Genomic DNA, 21,457 nt, shown 5'->3' with positions numbered 1-21,457 from the left:
CAATATGACATTGTTTCTGGGATCTTGCTGCGCACAACTTGGCCGTCGTGCATAATAGGATCTCACAGTGTTTTTGTCCTTTGTCCCTTCCTTGCTTCTCCCTCATTGAGAGGCTGCTGTTGGCTCCAGTTGACATGTTGTCCTGACAATGGGCCCAGCAGGCAGTGCGCGCGCTCTCCCTATTGCGTCCGCCTTCCCGGGTGACCACATCCCTTCTTTCACGTCCGCTTTCCCCGCCGCCGCCCCGCGGGCTCGTGCCCGCCGCCTCGCGCGCTGAGACGTGGCAGTCGGGCACGCGGAGCGGCGCCGCCCCGCCCCTGCCCCCCCCCCCCCCCTCCCTCTCAGCCCCGGGGCCCCGCAGCAGACACAGCGCCATGTCGGTCCGGAGCGATGTGATGGGCACCGCCGAGGACCTCGCCGACCAGGTACCCGCCCCGGAGGCCGAGATGCCCGGCCCTGGGCTGCAGACCCCCCCCCCCCGCCCCTGAGACCACCCGAACTGCTGACTGTGGGAAACGTCGCTGTTACTCGGGCCTAGCGTGGGGGCAGCAGCCTGGCCCTCAATTTGACCCCTCAGGAGGGTGGCCACTCAGTTTGGTCCCCCCCTCAGTCAGTTTGCTCCCTCCTCAGGAAGGTGGCCACTCAGTTTGCTCTCCCCTCAGGAGGGTGGCCACTCAGTTTGCTCCCTCCTCAGGAGGGTGGCCACTCAGTTTGGTCCCCCCCCTCAGTCAGTTTGCTCCCTCCTCAGGAGGGTGGCCACTCAGTTTGCTCCCTCCTCAGGAGGGTGGCCACTCAGTTTGGTCCCCCCCTCAGTCAGTTTGCTCCCTCCTCAGGAGGGTGGCCACACAGTTTGCTCCCTCCTCAGGAGGGTGGCCACTCAGTTTGCTCCCTCAGGAGGGTAGCCACTCAGTTTGCTCCCTCCTCAGGAGGGTGGTCACACAGTTTGCTCCCTCAGGAGGGTAGCCACTCAGTTTGCTCCCTCCTCAGGAGGGTGGCCACTCAGTTTGCTCCCTCCTCAGGAGGGTGGTCACACAGTTTGCTCCCTCCTCAGGAGGGTGGCCACTCAGTTTGGTCCCCCCCTCAGTCAGTTTGCTCCCTCCTCAGGAGGGTAGCCACTCAGTTTGCTCCCTCCTCAGGAGGGTGGTCACACAGTTTGCTCCCTCAGGAGGGTGGTCACACAGTTTGCTCCCTCCTCAGGAGGGTAGCCACTCAGTTTGCTCTCCCCTCAGGAGGGTGGTCACACAGTTTGCTCCCTCCTCAGGAGGGTGGTCACACAGTTTGCTCCCTCCTCAGGAGGGTGGTCACACAGTTTGCTCCCTCCTCAGGAGGGTGGCCACTCAGTTTGGTCCCCCCCTCAGTCAGTTTGCTCCCTCCTCAGGAGGGTAGCCACTCAGTTTGCTCCCTCCTCAGGAGGGTGGTCACACAGTTTGCTCCCTCAGGAGGGTGGTCACACAGTTTGCTCCCTCCTCAGGAGGGTAGCCACTCAGTTTGCTCTCCCCTCAGGAGGGTGGTCACACAGTTTGCTCCCTCCTCAGGAGGGTGGTCACACAGTTTGCTCCCTCCTCAGGAGGGTGGTCACACAGTTTGCTCCCTCCTCAGGAGGGTGGCCACTCAATTTGCTCCCTCCTCAGGAGGGTGGCCACTCAGTTTGCTCTCCCCTCAGGAGGGTGGCCACTCAATTTGCTCCCCTGAAAATAATGGCTAACTACTGCAGAGGAGAATGGAATCCAGAATTTAAAATATTAATCCAGTTTTATAATTCACACCTTTGAAAAGTATTGAATTAGTTTTTCTCATCTACTTTTAACTAGCAGCAGAAACTGATGATTGCCGGTAAAACATTTATTTCGTAAATCACCAGGCTAATATCTTGTGTATGAATGTTTCCTAAATCCTTGTGCTCTGAAAATGAAGACAGTTGTGCTCTGCCTCGATAACAAGTGATTGAGTGATTTATGACATTGATGTGGTTTGAAACAGATTGCATACCATCTTGCAGTGTTTGGCAAACTTTTGTTTCTGCATTTATTTATAGGGCACTAAAGGCACATTTACCAAGTACAGATTAGTTTCCCCATATGTTGTCGGGGTAGGCTGACTCCTATTTTGATGATTCACTGGTAGATGGTGAAAAGCTGAGTATTACAAATTGACACAAAGTTTTCAGGTAGGAATAACTCAAGTTGACTTGAAAGCACAAGTGAGCAAGAGAAAAATTAAACCTGTATTGCTACTGTGAGCTGTATATGGTCGAGGTGAGAATAGGATTGAGTCGTGATGTCCACTGGTTCTAATCCCCTGTATTGAATGACCCACCAACACACACTGCCCAGCATATGTAGCTGGTGTGTTAATAGTTAAGTTCCAAAGTTGATGAGCAGTTTCCAAATTGGCAGGTTTTTGTACATTCCCAGCTCTTTTAAGTACAAAGAAATCATCATGAAATGGCGCTGTTCATAAGATCATCAAAGGAGCAGTGTGAGAGAGCAGTCTGTACACAGAGGGAGATTTGAACCAGGAATTTAACCCATGATGAAGAAGTGGATAAATATTTTGAAAATAAAGATTATAGGGCTTGGAGGAATGTTAGTAAATGCTTGGCTGTTTCATAGTGGATGCTGATGCAACAAGTTGACTGGTAAACGTGACATTTTCTACAATCTGTATGAAAGGGTGATGGTGAGTAATGAAAACTGATGATAACATTGATATATTGGAATAATTTATAGTAAGATATAGTATAGGCACTGATGAGCTCCGATTCCCAGGATATTATTTAGTTAGTAGGTGCACTTTTAAACAAGAGCAAGGGTGTTTATATTTTAATACTGAGAGTCTTGGCACAAATGTTTTGGATTTTAATGAGTAGGTATGTAAAACATTCAGTGCAGGGTCAAATATGCATCAGAATATTTGAAGGACAAAACCCCGAGTGCGAGTCAACCTTATAAAGCTCAGAAATATATCTTTTTGAAATGTTATCTCCTTTTCTTAGTGAATAAATTGACAATGTTTCTTTTCTGCATTCCTTTATTCCGATGTTCAGCATGAAAATGCTGAAACTGCAGCTGTGGGGCTTCTCTGTACCTTAAACTCTTGGCAGTTTGAGCCCTGAAGCCCAAACTCTTGCTGAAGTTTGGTAACCCATTATTTCTCACCGAATAGGCTTGTTGGTTTATAAAGGCTGTTGGCTTTTTTTAGTGGATGAAAGACTGTCGTGCATTGCATTTTCTGTCTTTTATTTGCAAGTTTCTAACATTTTCTGTTTCTCTGCCTGCGGGTAAACTGAATAATCAGGCATTTGATGCAGCGGGAATAAAGTAATCCAGGACAGAGGGGGGGGGTTTGGGAACCAATCATGACTAATTGAAATGTACTTTACACAGTTCACAACCTGTTTGACTTTAGTATGACAGAATTTCTATTGTATTTTCTAGTTTTTACGTGTGACCAAGCGTTTCCTGCCTCATGTTGCACACTTGTGTCTGATCAGCACGTTCCTGGAAGATGGGATCCGCATGTGGTTCCAATGGAACGAGCAGTGTGACTACATCAGCATGACCTGGTACTGTGGGAACTTCTTAGCTGCCATATTTGTCTTGCTCAATATGGTCGGACAGCTAGGTGAGATTGGATATTAACAGAGGTTCATTAAGTATGTGTGCAGTTTATCTTGTTTTTAGAAGGTGGTAGCAGTGTCCCAAACCTGTGTCTGAAATATTCAGTAAGAAGTCTCACAACACCAGGTTAAAATCCAACAGGTTTGTTTCGAATCACTAGCTTTCGGAGCACTGCTCCTTCCTGAGGTAAAATGGTCAGGCCCTTGAGAGTTTCACGAGGCTTTGTGAAGTTGGTGAGGGTGATTGTTACTTTTGCAATACTGTCTTTTGTGGGATGGGAACAGGCCATTTGACCCTTCAGCTATTATATTAGAGAATACCTAATCTACACCTTGACTTCATTTACCTGTCTTTCCTCAACATCTCTTGATGCCCTTCCTGAACAAAAACTTACTGATTTCAGTGTGAACATTTCCATTCACTGGCATCCACAGTATTTTGAGGGAGCACGTTCAGATTCCAATATCCTTTGTGTGAAAAGGTGCTCCTCTGATGTTACCCTTGAATAGCCAAGCTCTCTTTTTTTCAAGATTATTCTTCCTTGTTCTGCATTTCCCCCACCGCCGAAAATAGATTCTCAGTGTCTACCGTACTGCATCCCAATATGCTAAAAGCAAAATGGTTTTTTTTAGAACTAAAGAGTTATGGATTGTATGCTGTTTAGGAGGGGTGGAGCAGGTGGTGCAACATAGAATGTCAGGGATAAGTGGGAGCTCAGGACAGGTTGCAAAAAGATATCATACAACACAAGACAAAAGGAGCGTTAATGGTACTGGTAAAGACTAACAAACGTGCTGATAGTGGCATAAAGATAAGATAACAGAATGTGTTAATGAACACAAGTCAGTGCTCTTAAAGTGAAAATCAAGACCAAGTCACAGGTGGCCCCATGAGGGTTAGTGGGGGAGATTTGGAGAAGGGAAAAAATTGAACTAACTAAAAGGATCAAAATGGAGGAGAGATTTGATAGTCTGTAGCTGTTGAACTCGATGTTAAATCCAGAAGGCTGTAAATGGTGAGATGCTGTTCCTCAAGTTTGCATTGAGCATGACAGCAGGCTAAGGCTGGACATGTTGGTATGAGAGCAAGGTGGTGCGTTTAAACGGCAGGCGACACAATGGTTATGGTCATACTTGCAGAATGAGCAAAGGCGTCATCCAGTCTGCATGTAGAGGAGACTGCATTGAGAACAGTAGAGTTAATTGAAGGCGGTACAAGTGAAATGCTACTTCACCTGAAATGAGTATTTTGGGCCTTGGGTGGTGGAGGTAAATGGGCAAGCATTGCACCTTCTTTGATTGCATGGGAAGGGGATGGGAAGTTGGGGGTGGTGGAGGAGTGGCCCAGGGTGGGGCGGAAGGAACGTATACTACAGAACGCTGCTGGGGTGGAGAGTGGAAGATGTGTCTGCTGGTGGCAGCATGCTGGAAAAGGGTGGTCCTTTGAATGCAGAGGCTAGTGGAGTGAAAAGTGAAGACAATGGGGACCCTATCATGGTTCTAGGAGAGAGGGGAAGGGATGCTGGCAGAGGTGTTGGAGATGGATGGACCTGATCAAGAGCCCTGTCAACCATAGTGGTTGGAACCCTCGATTCAGGAAAAAGCAAGACGTGACAGAAGTACAATTTTGGGACAGATGCAACCGAGGTGGTGAAACTGGGAGAATGGGATTGAGTTCTTGCAAGAGACTGGGTGAGAGGAACTGCAGTCGAGGTAGCTGTGGGAGTCAGTGAGATTGTAATGAATATTTGTAGATAGTCTATCGCCAGAAATGGAGACAAAAGTCAAGGAAGGAGAGGGAAGTATCGGAGATGGATCATGTGAAGATGAGGGAAGGGTCGGAATTGGAAGATAAATTTTTCCAGGTCCAGTTGGGAGTATGAAGCAGCACCAATGCAGTCACTGACATAACGGAAAAAGCGTTGTGGGAGGGAGCTTGATTAAGGCAGGAATAACTGAAGCCTGTGTGGGTACCCATAGCCACATTGTTTATTTGCAGGAAGTAAGACGTGTTAAAGGAGAAATTGTTCAATGAGAGAACAAGATCAGCTAGGCGAAGGACGGTGATGGTGGACGGGGATGGTTCAAGCCTTTGTTCTAGAAGAAGTGGCGAACCATCAGCCCCCCAGGTGGGGAATGGAGGTGTCGCGGGATTGGACATCCATCCCAATATCATTTAAACACTGATTAGATTCTTCAGCAACCTTCTAAAAGCAAATGAATACAGGCCATGCACTTTCCCCAATAATTTGCCCCTTTAGTCCAGTGAATCTGCACTGTACATTGAGACCAATATATTTTTTCCTGAGGCCCAGTGGCAAAAACTGAAGACAGTACTGATTAGCCAATGTTTCTGTGCAGCTGGTAACTTCCTCCACTTTGTCATAATCTCAGACAATCTTTCCATTTGCTTTTCTGTGACCTATTAGTGATTTATGTACTTGGACCCCAAATCCTTTTGCTCCTGGTTTTCCAGTAAGAAACTATTCAGATATGTCTTTCTCAGATCCAAAGTGAATGACTGGTTTTTGGTTCTGCATTTGGATGGTATCGATGAGCTGTTCCAATCATGCTTGCTTCCCTGATTGGCATTTCTTTCTTTAATAAAGGTCTTCAGTAGCACTTCTGTTAGTGTTTGGTGAACTTTACATGGGAACTTTGTTCCATCTCAATTCTTTTTGTTGTGGGGCAGAGGGCCAGAGGTAGGAGATTAGTTCTTACCCATCTTCAACATAATCATTTTCAAGTGAAAATTATCATAGCTTGTTGTATCCCATTTTTCTTTAAGTTTAGAGTGCCCAATTCTTTTTTTTTTCTAATTAAGGGGCAATTTAGCACGGCTAAACCACCTACCTTGCACATCTTTTTGGATTGTGGGGATGAGACCCACGCAGGCAGGGAGAATGTGCAAACTCCACACGGACAGTGACCCAGAGCCGGGATCGAACCCGGGTCCTCAGTGCCATGAGGCAGCAGTGCTAGCCACTGTGCCTCCCCTTGTAATATCCTAATAGGAATCAGTAAACGCAGATCAGGGATTGAACCACAGATCTTTATGATTAGCATGACTCGTCACAGTATAACAAATTGTAAATTTGCCTAGGAAATATCGTAATTTGTAAGGGAAATTTTGGACACCTGATATTTTTAGTCTGTTGATGGGGAAACGCCTAGTAAATAGGCAAGCACCAGCATTCGCCAAGACTGTGTGGTACAAGAAGAATAATGCTTGAGTCAGCAATATCGCACGGTTCTAAAGTTTTCTTAACATGAAATGTCTGAAAAGTAGAAAGATGAGCTGTGAGCAGACAAGCAGAGGGAAACAAATCAGGCAAAGGCTTTTCAAAACAGGTGCCAGGATGAATTCCAAAAGGCAAAATGTCTAAAAGAACCAACAATAGACGATGGATAGTGAGAGGGGTGATGTCGAAGGGGTGGCTGGTGCCTGCGGAAATACAGTTAAGCAAGTGACTGAGTGGGGTTGCTGAAGCAGAGGGAAATTGTAAACAATAAATAGCAAGGATTTTGAAATCTCTTAATTGCTGAGCGAGTGTGTGGTCAACAGGACAGGATGTGAGTGTTAACAATTTTGAGTTGAGAATTTGTCAGAGCTAGGGAGGCTGGCATGAAGTCAAGTCTCGTAACACCGAAAACTAGCTGGGGAACAAATTAAAAAAGGGGGTACATGTTGACAGGGTAGAAGTAGACGGTCTTCATATTGCACAAGCTGTGGATTTTGAAGCTCATTTCGGAAGAAGGCTATGTGGACTTGCGGGAGGGCGCGCCACAGAGGTGGGAATAAATTTAGGTTGTGTACGGCAGCATTGGAGAACTCTAATGTGCAAGTTTGGAAGAAGTTTCAACAGCAGCAATGGAGAGGGAGCTTCAGGTATAATGTGTTCTGAAGGTCAGAGACAATGATGGTTACAGACTGGATGCAGGGTCGAAAGTTCAGCTTATGATTAAGCAGAGAGCTGAAGATCCAGACTGCGAGGGTAAGTAAGGCATTGGTGCAAACTATAAGATGGATTTGATTTTATCAACATTTAGTTGAAGGAAATTAAAACGCATCTGGTAGGGGCAGCACGGTGGCACAGTGGTTAGCATTGCTCCGACGGCGCTGAGGACCCGGGTTCGAATCCCGGCCCTGGGTCACTGTCCATGTGGAGTTTGTAGATTCTACCCGTGTCTGCGTGGGTTTCACCCCCACAACCCAAAGATGTGCAGGTTAGGTGGATTGGCCACACTAAAAAATAAATTGCCCCTTAACTGGAAAAAAAATGAATTGGGTACTCTAAATTTTAAAAAAACACATCTGGAAATTTGGCACGCTGTAATATAGAATTACAAAGTGTGACGAGCACCAAAACGGGCCATTCAGCCAGCTGATCTATGCAAACAACAGTCCTCCTCCCACCATCCTTTAACCAACCATATCAGCGTATCACCTCAGGATAGTAATGCCCCCCCCCCCCCCCCCCCCCCCCCCCGGGGCTGCATCCTACTCTACCGGTTCCCCATCTTGGGGTACCACCCTTCCCCTCTCTCCCTCTACTGCTCCCTCTCCCTGTAGGGTAGCCCCTTTCCCCCTCCCAGGATGACACAAGAATACCCCCCCCCCCAACCACCCTCTTCTCTCCAGGGTAGCACCCTCCCCACTTTTCAGGATAACCCTTTCCCCAGCACCTGACTCCTTCCTCACCCAATTTGTTTAATCTTTTATTCTCGAGCCTTTCATCCTCCTTTCATTGTAAGTATTTATATGCATCGTACCTTCTTTCTGAAGATTTTTAATTGTTTTGCATTTGGAACTAAGGGTTTTACTAAATTCACACACCAAATTGTGGGAATTTGATTCGACAACACTTTGAAAAGAGAGGTTTAAAAATTCTGTGCCAGTGTTTAAATGGTGCTGAGTGGTACTGAGCTGTATAGAAGCAGGGTCACACACTGACACCGTTTATCACAGAACACACTACAGTCAGGGGTCTCCCTGAAAACTGCTGTAAGCTCGCATTCCCACTCTCGCTCTTGTGTTTCTTATTTTTGTGACTTTGAAAAGACTGTGTGTAGAAAACGGGGTTAACTTGAGACGTCGAATCCCAGCCTCTGGTATAATAACATTGTCCCAGTTTATTGTTGTCATCATCATCTTTCACTCTGGTCAAACTTTGCTCCTGAAGTTATCGACGCTGCTTTAAAAAAAAATACTGTTGGCAAAAATTGTGTTCGGTTGTTCCTTTTTCTTATTGATGTATTCTTAATAAATAGCACTCGGAGCAGCACGGTGGCGCAGTGGGTTAGCCCTGCTGCCTCGCAGCACTGAAGACCCGGGTTCGATCCCAGGTTCGATCACTGTCCGTGTGGGGTTTCCACATTCTCCCCGTGTCTGCGTGGGTTTCGCCCCCACAACCCAAAGATGTGCAGGTTAGGTGGATTGGCCACGCTAAATTGCCCCTTAATTGGAAAAAATGAATTGGGTACTCTGAATTTTTTTTTAAACTTGATCACGTTAGTTAGTCAATAAAAAATAAATAAATAGCACTGGAGGTGTCGGTGAGTTTTGTTTCTCTGAGGCAATGTTGTTGCATCAACAACTTCCAGAATGTGCATTTGTGGCTTTGTGGATGAAAGCTTCGAGTCCTGAGCTGAGAAAGGAGAGACCTCGGATGCTTTTTGTTAAAACTTGCCAGTTTTGGTTGTCTTCGTCATGTCTTGAATATGACAGAGAATGAAATATTTTGTCACAAGAGGAGGGAAAGTGAATGATCAACGTCCAGAATCCCCTTATCGAATAATTCTTATCATTGAGATCACTGGAGTATATCACCTGTTAAAAAATGCACATTGTTAAGAAATCATCTCAGTAAAAATGTTCATATTGCACTGTCAGATTCCAGCTGGTTTGAGCATTTGTCAGAGAAGAGGTTTCCCCAATGTACAACATGAGTAGTTAAACCCTATAACCATTTATGGAGTTTTGTATGGTAAGCTGAGTGGCTCAAACCTGTCAAACGCATCATGTTTGTTGATTTGGAAAGCCAAGTCACACGAGAAGAGTTTCTGTTTGCTTGGTAGAATGCACACTCCTGCAAGAAACCGCACTTAACATATGGGAAAGGCCAGCAGCTAAAGCAGTTTAGCAGTATAGAACCCACAGTAAGCTTCTTGTTGTTTGTCCAGCTGAGATCACTTTGGACTTGAAGGGTTATCTGGAGCTGAATGAGAAGAATCTCCACTCCAGGTTCTATTCATGAACCTAGCTGCCTGATCAATCATTTATAGTTCCCTGAAGTGCTCCACTGGCTCAGGGATCAGATTGCTAAATCTGCCATATACTTATCTCCTGTTGCCAAGCACGTTGTAACTAACAAACCCGAAGAGACCCTGTGATAGATAATGGGTACAAAAGGGGTACTCTGTTGCTTACATGCACTGTCATGGTCTAGTCCATGGTCAAGTCCAGGCTTTTGACTTTTCTGTTAGTTTACAGCTCCAGCCAAAACAGTTAGAATAGAACAGTACAGCACAGAACAGGCCCTTCGGCCCTCGATGTTGTGCCGAGCAATGATCACCCTACTTAAACCCACGTAACCCGTATACTCGTAACCCAACAATCCCCCCCCATTAACCTTACACTACGGGCAATTTAGCATGGCCAATCCACCTAACCCGCACATCTTTGGACTGTGGGAGGAAACCGGAGCACCCGGAGGAAACCCACGCACACACGGGGAGGACGTGCAGACTCCACACAGACAGTGACCCAGCCGGGAATCGAACCTGGGACCCTGGAGCTGTGAAGCATTTATGCTAACCACCATGCTACCGTGCTGCCCGAATAATGTATTGCACAATTAAATTTATTTTGTTTTGAACTCACGGTGCGAAGGACGGGTGAAATGCCTGGGCGTGTGACAAGAGCATGTACTTTTGTTTTGGATGCTGTGCGATGTGACAAACCACAGTACTGACTGAGGAGCCATCCATATTGAAGAGCTTAGTGAGGTGATGCAGGGTAATGTGGATTTGCCTCAGCTGTGTGTATAGAAATGGATCAGTAGGTGCACCAGCTTGGCCATGCGCAAGGAGATGCTTTCATGAAACGAGCACAGCACAGCCCCAGTCAGCTCCTCTATACTGTACTGTGGCTGCTTTCCCAGTGGATAGTTTCCCAGTGGAGCTGCAGCCCGTGCTTTGTGCCTACAGGTTGTGCAGAAGAAGTGAGGAATGTTTGGAATCCCAATTAATCTGTACAGATTGATAAGTGTGAAATCAATGTTATGGTGACAGCCAATCAAGTGACACTGCAGAGGATGGATTTTGCCTGGGAGTGATCTGACAGCTGTACAAAATACAATAACCCAAGTTTAAATTCTAGATGTAGAAGGATTGTAGCAACATCTCCCCCGGTGTCACGTCCATTTGAAAGCACCGTGGCCTCAGCTTCAGCAGCAGGACAACTATCAGAAACAGAGTTTGCCATCATTGACAGGCTACAAAATGTGAAATCCAAAACAAACTGTGTCCTCGGCAATTTATATTTGTAATGAAGGCAACTAGTGGTTTGTAATATAGCATAGTGGTTAGGCACTGTCACGTCACAGCATCAGGGTCCCAGGTTCAATTTCTGGCTTGCGTCACTGTCTGTGCGGAGTCTGCACGTTCTCCCTGTGTCTGCGTGGGTTTCCTCTGGGTGCTCCGGTTTCCTCCCACAAGTCCTGAAAGACGTGCTGTTAGGTAATTTGGACATTCTGAATTCCATCTCAATGTACCTGAACAGGTGCTGGAATGTGGCGACTAGGGGATTTTCACAGTAACTTCATTGCAGTGTCAATGTAAGCCTACCTGTGACAATAAAGATTATTATTATTATTACTGTTAATGTAAGCCTACTTATGACAATAAAGATTATAATTATTGTGAAAATTAGTGGCCCTTACATCTGTAGCCCCTTCCCCTGCCTCTGACAGAGTAACACCCTTTACTCCTCCATCCTCTACGCCCAATTTGTTGAATAATCTTTAATTCAATACAAGTCTACCATTATACAAATGGTAAAATACTGGAGGTTTACCCTTGAATATTGACAATCCTTGACATTGTATTTTGCTGCCTTTTTGGCATTCGGTGCTGGTTAAAAATGTTCCTGAAAGTGTCTTTTTTTTTTAATGACTGGTTATTTTAATCCTGTCAGGTAATCATGTAAGTAGCTGTCTTTTTATTTACAGGGGGGTGTATTCTAGTGCTGAGTCGGAAGTTTGTTCCTTACGCTTGCTGTGGTTTATTTGGACTTATTGCTATGCAGGTAAATTCTGAATGCAGACACATACACACTACAAGAACTATTCTTTTACTCTTGAATTACGCAAACACAGATTTTTCTTGTAATTTTCGCTCATTCCTGTCCTTTCTTACCTGCTGGGAAAAGATAATGTTTCATTGTGTCATGGTGGCATTACTGAGATTAGTAACTCAAGCTGTGGGTACTGTGGCAACAACTCATGTTCCACCCTGAAAGACAAGAAATTTATTGTCCTGAGAGGACTTACTTAAGCCTCTGTCACCATCTCCACAAGATTAATATCATGTTCACCTTGAAATAACTCCTATCCACAAATTTAATACTGTTTGCTTGTAGCAAATAACTTTATGTATGCTTTCTTAGTTATGTCCTGCCTGTAATAGCGCACTACTGGTCTCTGGGAGGACACAATAATGTGCCAAATAGATTAGTCACTCTCCGTTCTATCTCCCAGAACTGCATTGCTCCTCCATTCGCCAAACAGGTCCTCGGACGCTTTTTGTTACTTGCCCATAGTTTTAAATGCTTACCACCCAGTTTGGTTTTCTCCCACTTGGTGAATGCTGCTTTCCCCTCCCTACAACTACAATACGAGGTTGACAGATATCCAAAAGCTGATATTTTGGTAACTTTCACGGGAAGCAACTTACCCTCTAGTGCATGCCCTCCATAGCTGGATAACTGAGCCCCACGCCATAACAAAACTGGGATACGCTCTACCCCACACTCTCCGGCTAAATAGGAAAAATCCTGTTCCTCTGTATGCTCAGCCAATAACTGGATGGCATAATTTTTTTTCTTTATTAATTTTTTTTTCCCAATTAAGGGGCAATTTAGCGTGGCCAATCCACCTATCCTGCACATCTTTGGGTTGTGGGGGTGAAACCCACGCAAACACGGGGAGAATGTGCAAACTCCACACGGACAATGACCCGGATCCACATGAGGCATTAGTGCTAACCACTGTGCCACCGTGCCATCCCTTGATGGCAAAGTTTAAAATAATTGAAAGAATAACATGGGAGGTGAGGAGATGAAGAATTATTCAACCATGAAACATTGATGAAAGCAGGATCTAGAATAACTTGTAAAAGAGAGCTGGATAATTATTTGATAATGTAAGGAACAGGTGTGAGAAAAAGTAAAGAGAGTGGGACTACAGTGTTGGCACAGGCTTGATGGGGCAAAGGGCCACGTCCTGTGCTTTAATATTCTACGATTCCGTGATAATCAACTACATTGATGAGGTTTCAAGGCTGTAATTATAATTAATATAATGTTGCTCTATTTTTTCAGACTATTGCTTACAGTATTCTCTGGGACATTAAATTTCTTATAAGGTAAGTGAATTGATACTGCAATCTTGATGGTTATTGAAAATTAACATTCATGTTAATTCATTGGGTTTCTAAAGCTAAAAATTCAGCTTGAAGATTTTATCATGGTTTATCCATGCAAAGAGGGGATATGAGAAAGCTCTGGCTGGTAAAAGTAGGAAAATAGCAAGATATATAAATAAATATATATATATATTATATATATATATATATATATATATATATATATATTCTATATATCAATGGGAAGATGATAACCAGGGAAAGGTATGGCCCATTAGGGACCCTGGGGACAATCTGTGGGTGGAGCCAGAGGACAATGGTAGGGTGTTGAATGAATACTTCACACCAATCGTCATCCAAGAGAATGTAGGTATGGAAGTCGGGGAGAGAGATTGAGGTTCTTGAGCAAATTGTCATAGGGAGTGACAAGGTATTGGAGGTGTTGGCAGGCTTAAAACTGGACAAATCTCCAGGTCCAGATGAATTGTGTCCCAGGCTGCTGTGGGAGGCAAGGGAGATGATTGCAGGGGCTCCAGAGGCGAGGTTTGATCAGGAATAGTCAGCATGGCTTTGTCAAAGAGAGGTCATGCCTAACAAATTTGATCAAATTTTTTGAGGCGGTGACCAGGTGTGTAGATGAGGATACTGCAGTTGATATAGTTTATTATTGTTTTTTAACATTTAAAGTGCCCAATTCATTTTTCCAATTAAGGAGCAATTTAGTTCCTTAATTGTTCCTGCAGATCTTTTGGGTTGCGGGGATGAAACCCAAGCAGATACGGGGCGAATGTGCAAATTCCACACAGTGACCTGGGGCCTGGATGGAACCCGGGTCCTCGGTGCCGTGAGGCAGCAGTGCTAACCACTGCTCCACCCTGATGCCCGCAGTTGATGTTTATATGGTTTTCAGTAAAGCCTTTGACAAGGTCCACTTGGGAGACTTAAAAATAAGGCAAATACACATGGGACGCAGGGTTATTTAATAATGTGGATTCAAAATTGGCTTGGTGTCGGAAATGGAGGGTGATGACAGATGGCTGCTTCAGTGACTGGAAGCCAGTGACCAATGGTGTACCACAGGGATCTGTGCTGGGGCCCCTATTATTCATCACTTATATTAGTAATTTGGATAACTATGTGAGGGGTGGGATCAATAAGTTTGCGGATGACACGAGGATTGGCCAGGTGATTAACAGTAAGGTTGATTGTCTTGGGTTATAGGAAGATACATACCGGATGGTCAGATAAGTCGCTGATAAAATTTAACCCTGAAAAGTGTGAGTTCATACACTATAGAAGGAGAAATTTGACGTGGAAGTATTCAACGAACAGCATGACACTGGGAAGTTCTGAGGAACAAAGAGACATTGGCGTGTTTGTAAATAGATCACTAAAGGCAGGAAGGCAGGTTAATAGATGGGGAAAAAGACACATGGGACACTTGTCTTCTCAATCAAAGCATAGATTACAAAAGCAAGGAGGTCATGTTGGAGTTGTACAGAACATTGGTAAGGCCACAGCTGGAGCACTGTGTGCAGTTCTGGTCGCCACATTATAGGAAGGATGTGATTGCGGAGCGGGTGCAGAGGAGATTCACCAGGATGTTGCCTGGGATGGAACAGTTATGAAGAGAGATTGGATAGGCTTGGGTTGTTTTTGTTGAAGCGGAGAAGACTGAAGGGCGACCTGATCGAGGTGTACAAGATTATGAGGGGCATAGACTTGGTGGATAGGGAGCAGCTGTTCCCCTTAGTTGAAGGGTCAGTCACGAGGAGGCTTAAGTTCAAGTCAGGAGGTTTAGGGGGATTTAAGGAAAAGCTTTTTTACCCAGAGGTTGGCGACGGTCTGGATCGCACTGCCTGGGAGGGTGGTAGTGGCGGGTTACCTCACATCCTTTATAAAGACCCTGGATGAGCATTTGACATGTCATAACATTCGAGGCTATGGGCCAAGTGCTGGCAAGTGGGATTAGGTAGGCAGGTCAGGTGCTTTTTGTGATGGTGCGGACTCGATGGGCCAAAGGGCATCTTCTGCACTATTATTCTGTGACCCTCCCTCCCCTCAAAACGTTAATTGAGGAAATTTTCAATCAGGTGTGAGGGTGAGATGGACCAACTCATGTTTAGGTGATTGGGAGCATGTACGTCAACAATCTTTTCAATTTCTCCCTCCCTCCACCGTGGCTAAACTTGCTGAGAAAATGGCCAGGTTTCCTGCTTTTGATTGCTGCCTGGAAATGCTGGCGTGTTGATGCTGATGGGGAGCATTTTAACTGTGCTCGCTGTCCAGGCCCAGAGATGGGCCACTTGGATGAAGTAACACAGCTGCTGATACCAGTAGATCTGAAGCCGTTATGAATCATTTGTCTTCAGAAGGGAAGAGGGTTTGGGGAAGTGAAGCTTTGATTAGAAACATACATGTGTCGCCCCTACTTCCTGTGAATAATGGGAATTAATTGTGTGTTGCATTGAATCATAGAATTTACAGTGCAGAAGGAGCACCGACTCTTGGAAAGAGCACCCTACCCAAGCCCACACCTCCACCATATCCCCATAACCCAGTAACCCCACCCAACACTAAGGGCAATTTTGGACACTAAGGGCAATTTAGCATGGCCAATCCACCTAAATTGAATTGTGTTGTAGACTCGAGCTGTTCAGTATTTGGAAGAAGTACAGTATTTTTACACCTTGTTTAAAATGTCATTATTTGGACTCACTTTGAATCCCCACCCCACCCTATATTTAGGAATCTTGCACTTGGAGGTGGCTTGTTGCTGCTGCTGGCTGAGTCTCGATCTGAAGGGAAAACCATGTTTGCAGGTGTCCCGACCATGGATACAAATTCTCCACGTCAGTACATGCAGTTGGGAGGCCGTGTCCTGCTTGTCCTAATGTTCATGACTTTGTTGCACTTCTCCTTGAATGCTCTTATGGTGAGTGACACATCCAAATATCGACGCATTTGTTCAATGGAAAGCCAGTACCGTGATAAATTAGATTCTGAATGCTCCATGCTGTAGTCAAGGGAGTTCTCCCTCATTCTGCAATGTTACACAAGTGTTGGTTGAGTTAACTTGTAACCTTCAGTGTCTTTCATGCTGTGTTAGTATTAACTGGGTTTAGCGTGATGAATGAAGCATTCTAACTGCTAGCCTGTCTCTACATGGCCCCTTTCCATCTCCCATCAGCAGCTTGTACTCTGCTGCATACTACTTTCTGCTCCGGCTTTTGTTCAGAGTGCAACATCTAATTTTGAGACCAGAGGGACTCCGCTAGTTCAGTAAATCTTTTGATCTATGGAGCATCTGCCAGATGTTCTGAGATGAATGATCCCAACATCATTCACTTCAGAGTTGAGGTTGATGTACTTCAGAGATTTATGGTCGATACAGAACCATTTTGGATCCTCATCTGCATTACGCAGATGATATTGCACATTCCCACGTCGATCTCAGCCAGAGCTTTGTCCTCTTAGCCTTTGGCTATCCCATTATAACTGCCTACTCGCTTCTACGCAGATTTTCCTTATGTGTGTGTGAGAAAATCTGAGTCTCCATGGAGCACAATTTACCACATTCTGCCAATGGGTTCCCTTTATCCCTAACCTCTACTACCTCCCAACGAACTACCAGTTCCTTATCCTCCAATGTATCCTGTCAAACCTAGAAACTGCACGGATGGTATCAAACAAGGATAGGGTCCACCTTGGCCATGAATCTTTCACCGTGAAGTGATCTATTGGAATATAAAGGGCAGAATTTATACAAGTGATATAATGGTGTGGTTAGACCTCATTCAGAGTACTGTGTTTAATTCTGGGTACTATACATCAAAGGCAATAAGGGATAGGAGTAGGCCATTCTGCCCATCGCCTGCTGTGGCTGATCTGGTTGTGGCCTCGATTCTTGTCTGTCTCCCGTAACCCTTGCCCATCGGGAAGGATATGTTGGCCTCTGGTGAAACGCAAATTCATCTGGGGCAGAAAGGGTTACATAGAGGGCAGGTTGCACACACTAGGCTGGCACGCACCGAGAATATTAGGATATGATGTAATTGAGCTGTTAAAGATGATTTTTTTAAAGCTGATGGATTTTGGCTACCTCCATCTGGTGAGGGAGGGGTCCACACAAAGGAAAATAACCTTCATTTTTTTTTTTTTTTTAAATAAATTTAGAGTACCCAATTATTTTTTCCAATTAAGGGGCAATTTAGAATGGCCAATCTACCTATCCTGCACATCTTTGAGTTGTGGGGGTGAAACCCACGCAGACACGGGGAGAATGTGCAAACTCCTCACGGACAGTGACCCAGGGCCGGGATTCGAACCCGGGTCCTCAGCGCCGTAGGCAGCAATGCTAACCACTGTGCCACCGTGCTGCCCGGAAAATAACCTTCATTACAGAGCTCAGCTATTCAGCAGTGATGCAGGATAACCTGGAATTCCTTTTTTAAACAAAATTTTAGAGTACCCAATTATTTTTTCCAATTAAGGGGCAATTTAGCGTGGCCAATCCACCTAACCTGCACATCTTTGTGTGGTGGGGCGAAACCCACTCAAACACGGGGAGAATGTGCAAACTCCACACGGACAGTGAACCAGAGCCGGGATCGAACCTGGGACCTCAGCGCCGTGAGGCAGAAGTGCTAACCACTGTGCCACCGTGCTGCCTTCTATTCTGGAATTCTTTCGTAAAAAAACTTCTGAGGCTGGGGGTTAATTGAAAAAGTTAAAAACTGAGGTGGATTGTTTTTGTTGGACTCGAGTATCAAATATTACGCGGGGGGGGAATCATAATTAAGTTACGGATAGCCGTGATCTAATTAAACAGCGAAACAAGGTTGAGGGCTTGTTCCATGTCCCACATAGTTATTTATTACCACGCATAGTTTTAAAGGGGTGCAGGTGTCCAGGGAGCTTTACTGCGGCATGAGTCGGTATCTTTGAGAGGGAGGGAATGGAGCCTTGGTGATTTATTTTCTTAAATTGGGTACTGTATTCTCTAAATATATATCTTGCAATTTTTCTGCCCTAGATTCTTCAAGATATTGTTGGCACTACTTTGATAATCCTGGTGGCGATTGGCTTCAAGACTAAGTTAGCTGCTCTCACACTGGTCATCTGGCTCTTTGCATTGAATCTGATCCAAAATCCGTTCTGGAGTGTCCCAGTTTACAAGCCCATGCATGACTTCTTAAAGTATGACTTTTTCCAAACCATGTCTGTGATTGGCGGCCTCCTCTTAGTAGTAGCACTGGGGCCTGGTGGAGTCTCGATGGACGAACACAAGAAGAAGTGGTGAAGAGGTTCTTTGGAAGAGAAATATATATATATTTGTGTAATTTTTTAATTATTTTTACTACAGTATCAGTTCTCTCTTGTCTGAATCTGAATAGTTGTTTTTTTTCTCCTCCTATCGGATTTCCTTCACGTGCAACGTAAATTAAAAACCATACATGCATCAGTTTTACCATTTTTCTTTTCCTCCCAGTATTCAAGTATTAAGTGATGTTAAAATCAGTGCCAAAATTTACCAGGCGGTCAGTTCTGGTATATTTCTTTACATCACCTTTTGGTACTGCTTCAATGCTGGGGACTGATTGGCTAGGGAGCTTCTCTTTTTTGGGCTGTGATGTTTCAGACAATCTATTTAATGAATTTCTCTGTGCAGGCTGACTGAAGAGGAAGTTAAAATAGTCTTGAGGTTGGATGGCAAAATTAATGGTGACGGTTGCCATCTCTCAATCTGGGTGTATTGCATGTGGCTATTAAACATTCCTTAACCTTGAACCGTTCCAACTTGTATCATGAATAAAACAAACATATCTTGACAAATTGGACAAGCTCATCTTGATGTCCTATTTGGTGGTGTAATGAATGGAATATTCAGATTCTGCAAACCTGAAGATGTCCTACAGGTGCCTTGCTACGATCTGAAGTGCCTTGCACAGCAATGTTTCAATGTGTTGAGTTTCAATCTCAGTTGTTGTGCAGACAGCAACTTTGAGACTATAGTTTTGTCCCATCCCCCACCTAAAGTAAAGCACGACAGTTTGGTGGAGGGTTTTGTTTTTAATCAGTATTTCTAAATTGCCTCTCTGCCAAAATAGCACCTGCCTGACTGAATCAAAGGTTCACCTGATACTTGTACACTGTCTGGTTCAATAAGCAGTCAAGGAATCAATTGGAAAGAAACTTAGTACAATTCTTAATATAGAATCTTTTGGCAGGTCCTGAACCTAAAATGCTCGAGTTGACAATGTTTTGCTTGCCATTATTAGTTCTTTAACTACTACAAAGCTTGATTTTCCATATGTTTGGTGTCATTGTTTTTTTTATTAGTCAAATCTTAGATGGCCAAAGTAATGATTTCCTTTGGCCGAGAAGTACCCTGGACTGATGCATAGCAGTTACTCCTGTTAGCCAAGTCATAATTTAAGGTTATTCCATCTTGTTTGAATCCCGTCATCGGAGGAAATGGAGTAAATAGTTTTCTTCTTCCTCTTGTTGGTGTGGAAGTGCCCATACACAGGTAAAGTTAAGCGATTTATGAAAAGATTCCCTGATGGCCCATGTATTTTTGTGAGGCTATGTACCACATTTGGCAGTCGCATCATTTTTTTTAATTTGAGAGGTGTGAAGATGGTTAAACAAAATATTTTGAGGGCCAGATGATCTTTGGCGACCAGTGGGCTTGTCCCTTGGAGGGGGTGAGACAAAGCCGCAGGTTATACGTTTCAGATCAAAGTTGCAACCCTTCCGAAAACTCGACCGTCTCCTTTTAAAGCCTTGTTCAATTCTGGGGTAACTTTTTCACCTGTACCTCAGATACACAAATTGCCAAAACAATCTGTTACAAACGCATAATGATTTTATAAATTTTTGTGTTTAGTACAAAAATGTCTTTAATCTGCAGCAGTAAGTACAGGCAATGCTGACTTTTGAATGTCTTGACATTGTGGTTGTATTTGCAGTTTTGCTGGAAGACTCATTAAATGCATTGAAAAACTGCCTTGTTCTCCTCTGTCATGAGAAGCCGCCGTCCTTTACACATACATAATCAGCTGCAAAGAGATTTAATGTTATTGCATCTGTGCAGAAGGTTTAAATGATTTTCTATTCATGATCATGGTGAAAACTCTTGTGCTCTGTGACCTAAAGCTTTTGGTGAAGAAAGAGGGAAACCAGATGCTTTTCTTGGCCCTGTACTTTTTCAGACTAAACTGTCCAAAGCATGAAAAGAAATCCAGCGTGTTGAGGTTCCACTTCAGCCTTACTCCTCAGTAATGTGGCAGCTACTGATGAGGTCAGTTATGGTACTCTGGAGGATTACTTGACAGTAACCACACATTGAAATCCCTTTTAGGTATGTGCACGTATATATTTGTACACAGCCTCCTGATGTGTAAACTTCGCTGATAGCACACTGGTTTCTGGGTCAAGAGCAGGGAGCTTTCCTGGTCAACATTTCTCCCTTGCTTACCCAAAACAGTAACTGGCCATTGATCAGATTTATTGTTTATGCAATCAGATGAGCTATCTCACAAACGGCAGTACTTAAAAAGTATTAATTGGATAAGCATTCTAGATCTTTTGGATACGTGATAAAGCACATCATAAATTTTGTTCTCGACACGAGATTGCTTTGTGTGCTGCTTGATTTCCCGCTTTCATTGGAATGGTATTAACATTTCTGGTCAGGAGCAGCACGGTGGCACAGTGGTTAGCATTGCTGCCTACGGCGCTGAGGACCCGGGTTCGAATCCCGGCTCTGGGTCACTGTCCGTGAGGAGTTTGCACGTTCTCCTCGTGTCTGCGTGGGTTTCACCCCCACAACCCAAAAGATGTGCAGGGTAGGTGGATTGGCCACACTAAATTGCCCCATTAATTGGAAAAAATAATTGGGTACTCTAAATTTAAAATTAAAATAAACATTTCTGGTCAGACTCTCCTGATGGGCCGGTAGGTAAAGGCTTCCTGCTGTGGTACAACCCACACTTACTTCCTGAGAATCTTGCTGAGGTAAGCATTTATTCAACTATGTTTTCGACAGAACCTCAAACCACACTTTTAGTCTCCTTTGGAGGTTTTTAAGTTTTTATCTGATTACGTTTCCGTTATTATCTGATTACACTCTCTTCCCCACACCCAAAGGCAGACTTTTATAGGATTCCATAGCAGGTTTTATTTGGA

General features: G+C 44.5%; 1 protein-coding gene across 3 annotated transcripts; it reads left to right on the top strand.

The window, feature by feature from the left end:
* Positions 1 to 325: 325 nt before the first annotated feature.
* On the top strand, positions 326 to 20,275 carry LOC119957176 (surfeit locus protein 4-like). Of its 3 annotated transcripts, none has more exons than XM_038784971.1 (6): positions 375 to 425; positions 3,438 to 3,624; positions 11,851 to 11,927; positions 13,221 to 13,264; positions 16,013 to 16,199; positions 18,300 to 20,275. In XM_038784971.1, exons 1-6 carry the CDS (start codon positions 375 to 377, stop codon positions 18,564 to 18,566), a joined length of 813 nt encoding a protein of 270 aa, XP_038640899.1. In that variant the 3' UTR covers positions 18,567 to 20,275. The 3 variants fall into 3 exon arrangements, with proteins under 3 accessions (XP_038640901.1, XP_038640899.1, XP_038640900.1); XM_038784972.1 differs by lacking the exon at positions 375 to 425 and adding an exon at positions 2,513 to 2,679 and having other exon boundaries at positions 18,300 to 18,566; XM_038784973.1 differs by lacking the exon at positions 3,438 to 3,624 and having other exon boundaries at positions 326 to 425; positions 18,300 to 18,566.
* Positions 20,276 to 21,457: the final 1,182 nt, after the last annotated feature.

Source organism: Scyliorhinus canicula, chromosome 25 (genome assembly GCF_902713615.1).
Source record: "Scyliorhinus canicula chromosome 25, sScyCan1.1, whole genome shotgun sequence".
Lineage (NCBI taxonomy): Eukaryota > Metazoa > Chordata > Chondrichthyes > Carcharhiniformes > Scyliorhinidae > Scyliorhinus > Scyliorhinus canicula.
This window is presented reverse-complemented; position numbering and strand designations above follow the sequence as displayed.

Coding starts and splice junctions, on each gene's coding strand:
- LOC119957176 (XM_038784971.1), top strand. CDS start 375: ATGTCGGTCCGGAGCGATGTGATGGGCACCGCCGAGGACCTCGCCGAC. Junction 3,625..11,850: donor CAATATGGTCGGACAGCTAG/GTGAGATTGGAT, acceptor TTTTATTTACAG/GGGGGTGTATTCTAGTGCTG. Junction 13,265..16,012: donor GACATTAAATTTCTTATAAG/GTAAGTGAATTG, acceptor CCCTATATTTAG/GAATCTTGCACTTGGAGGTG.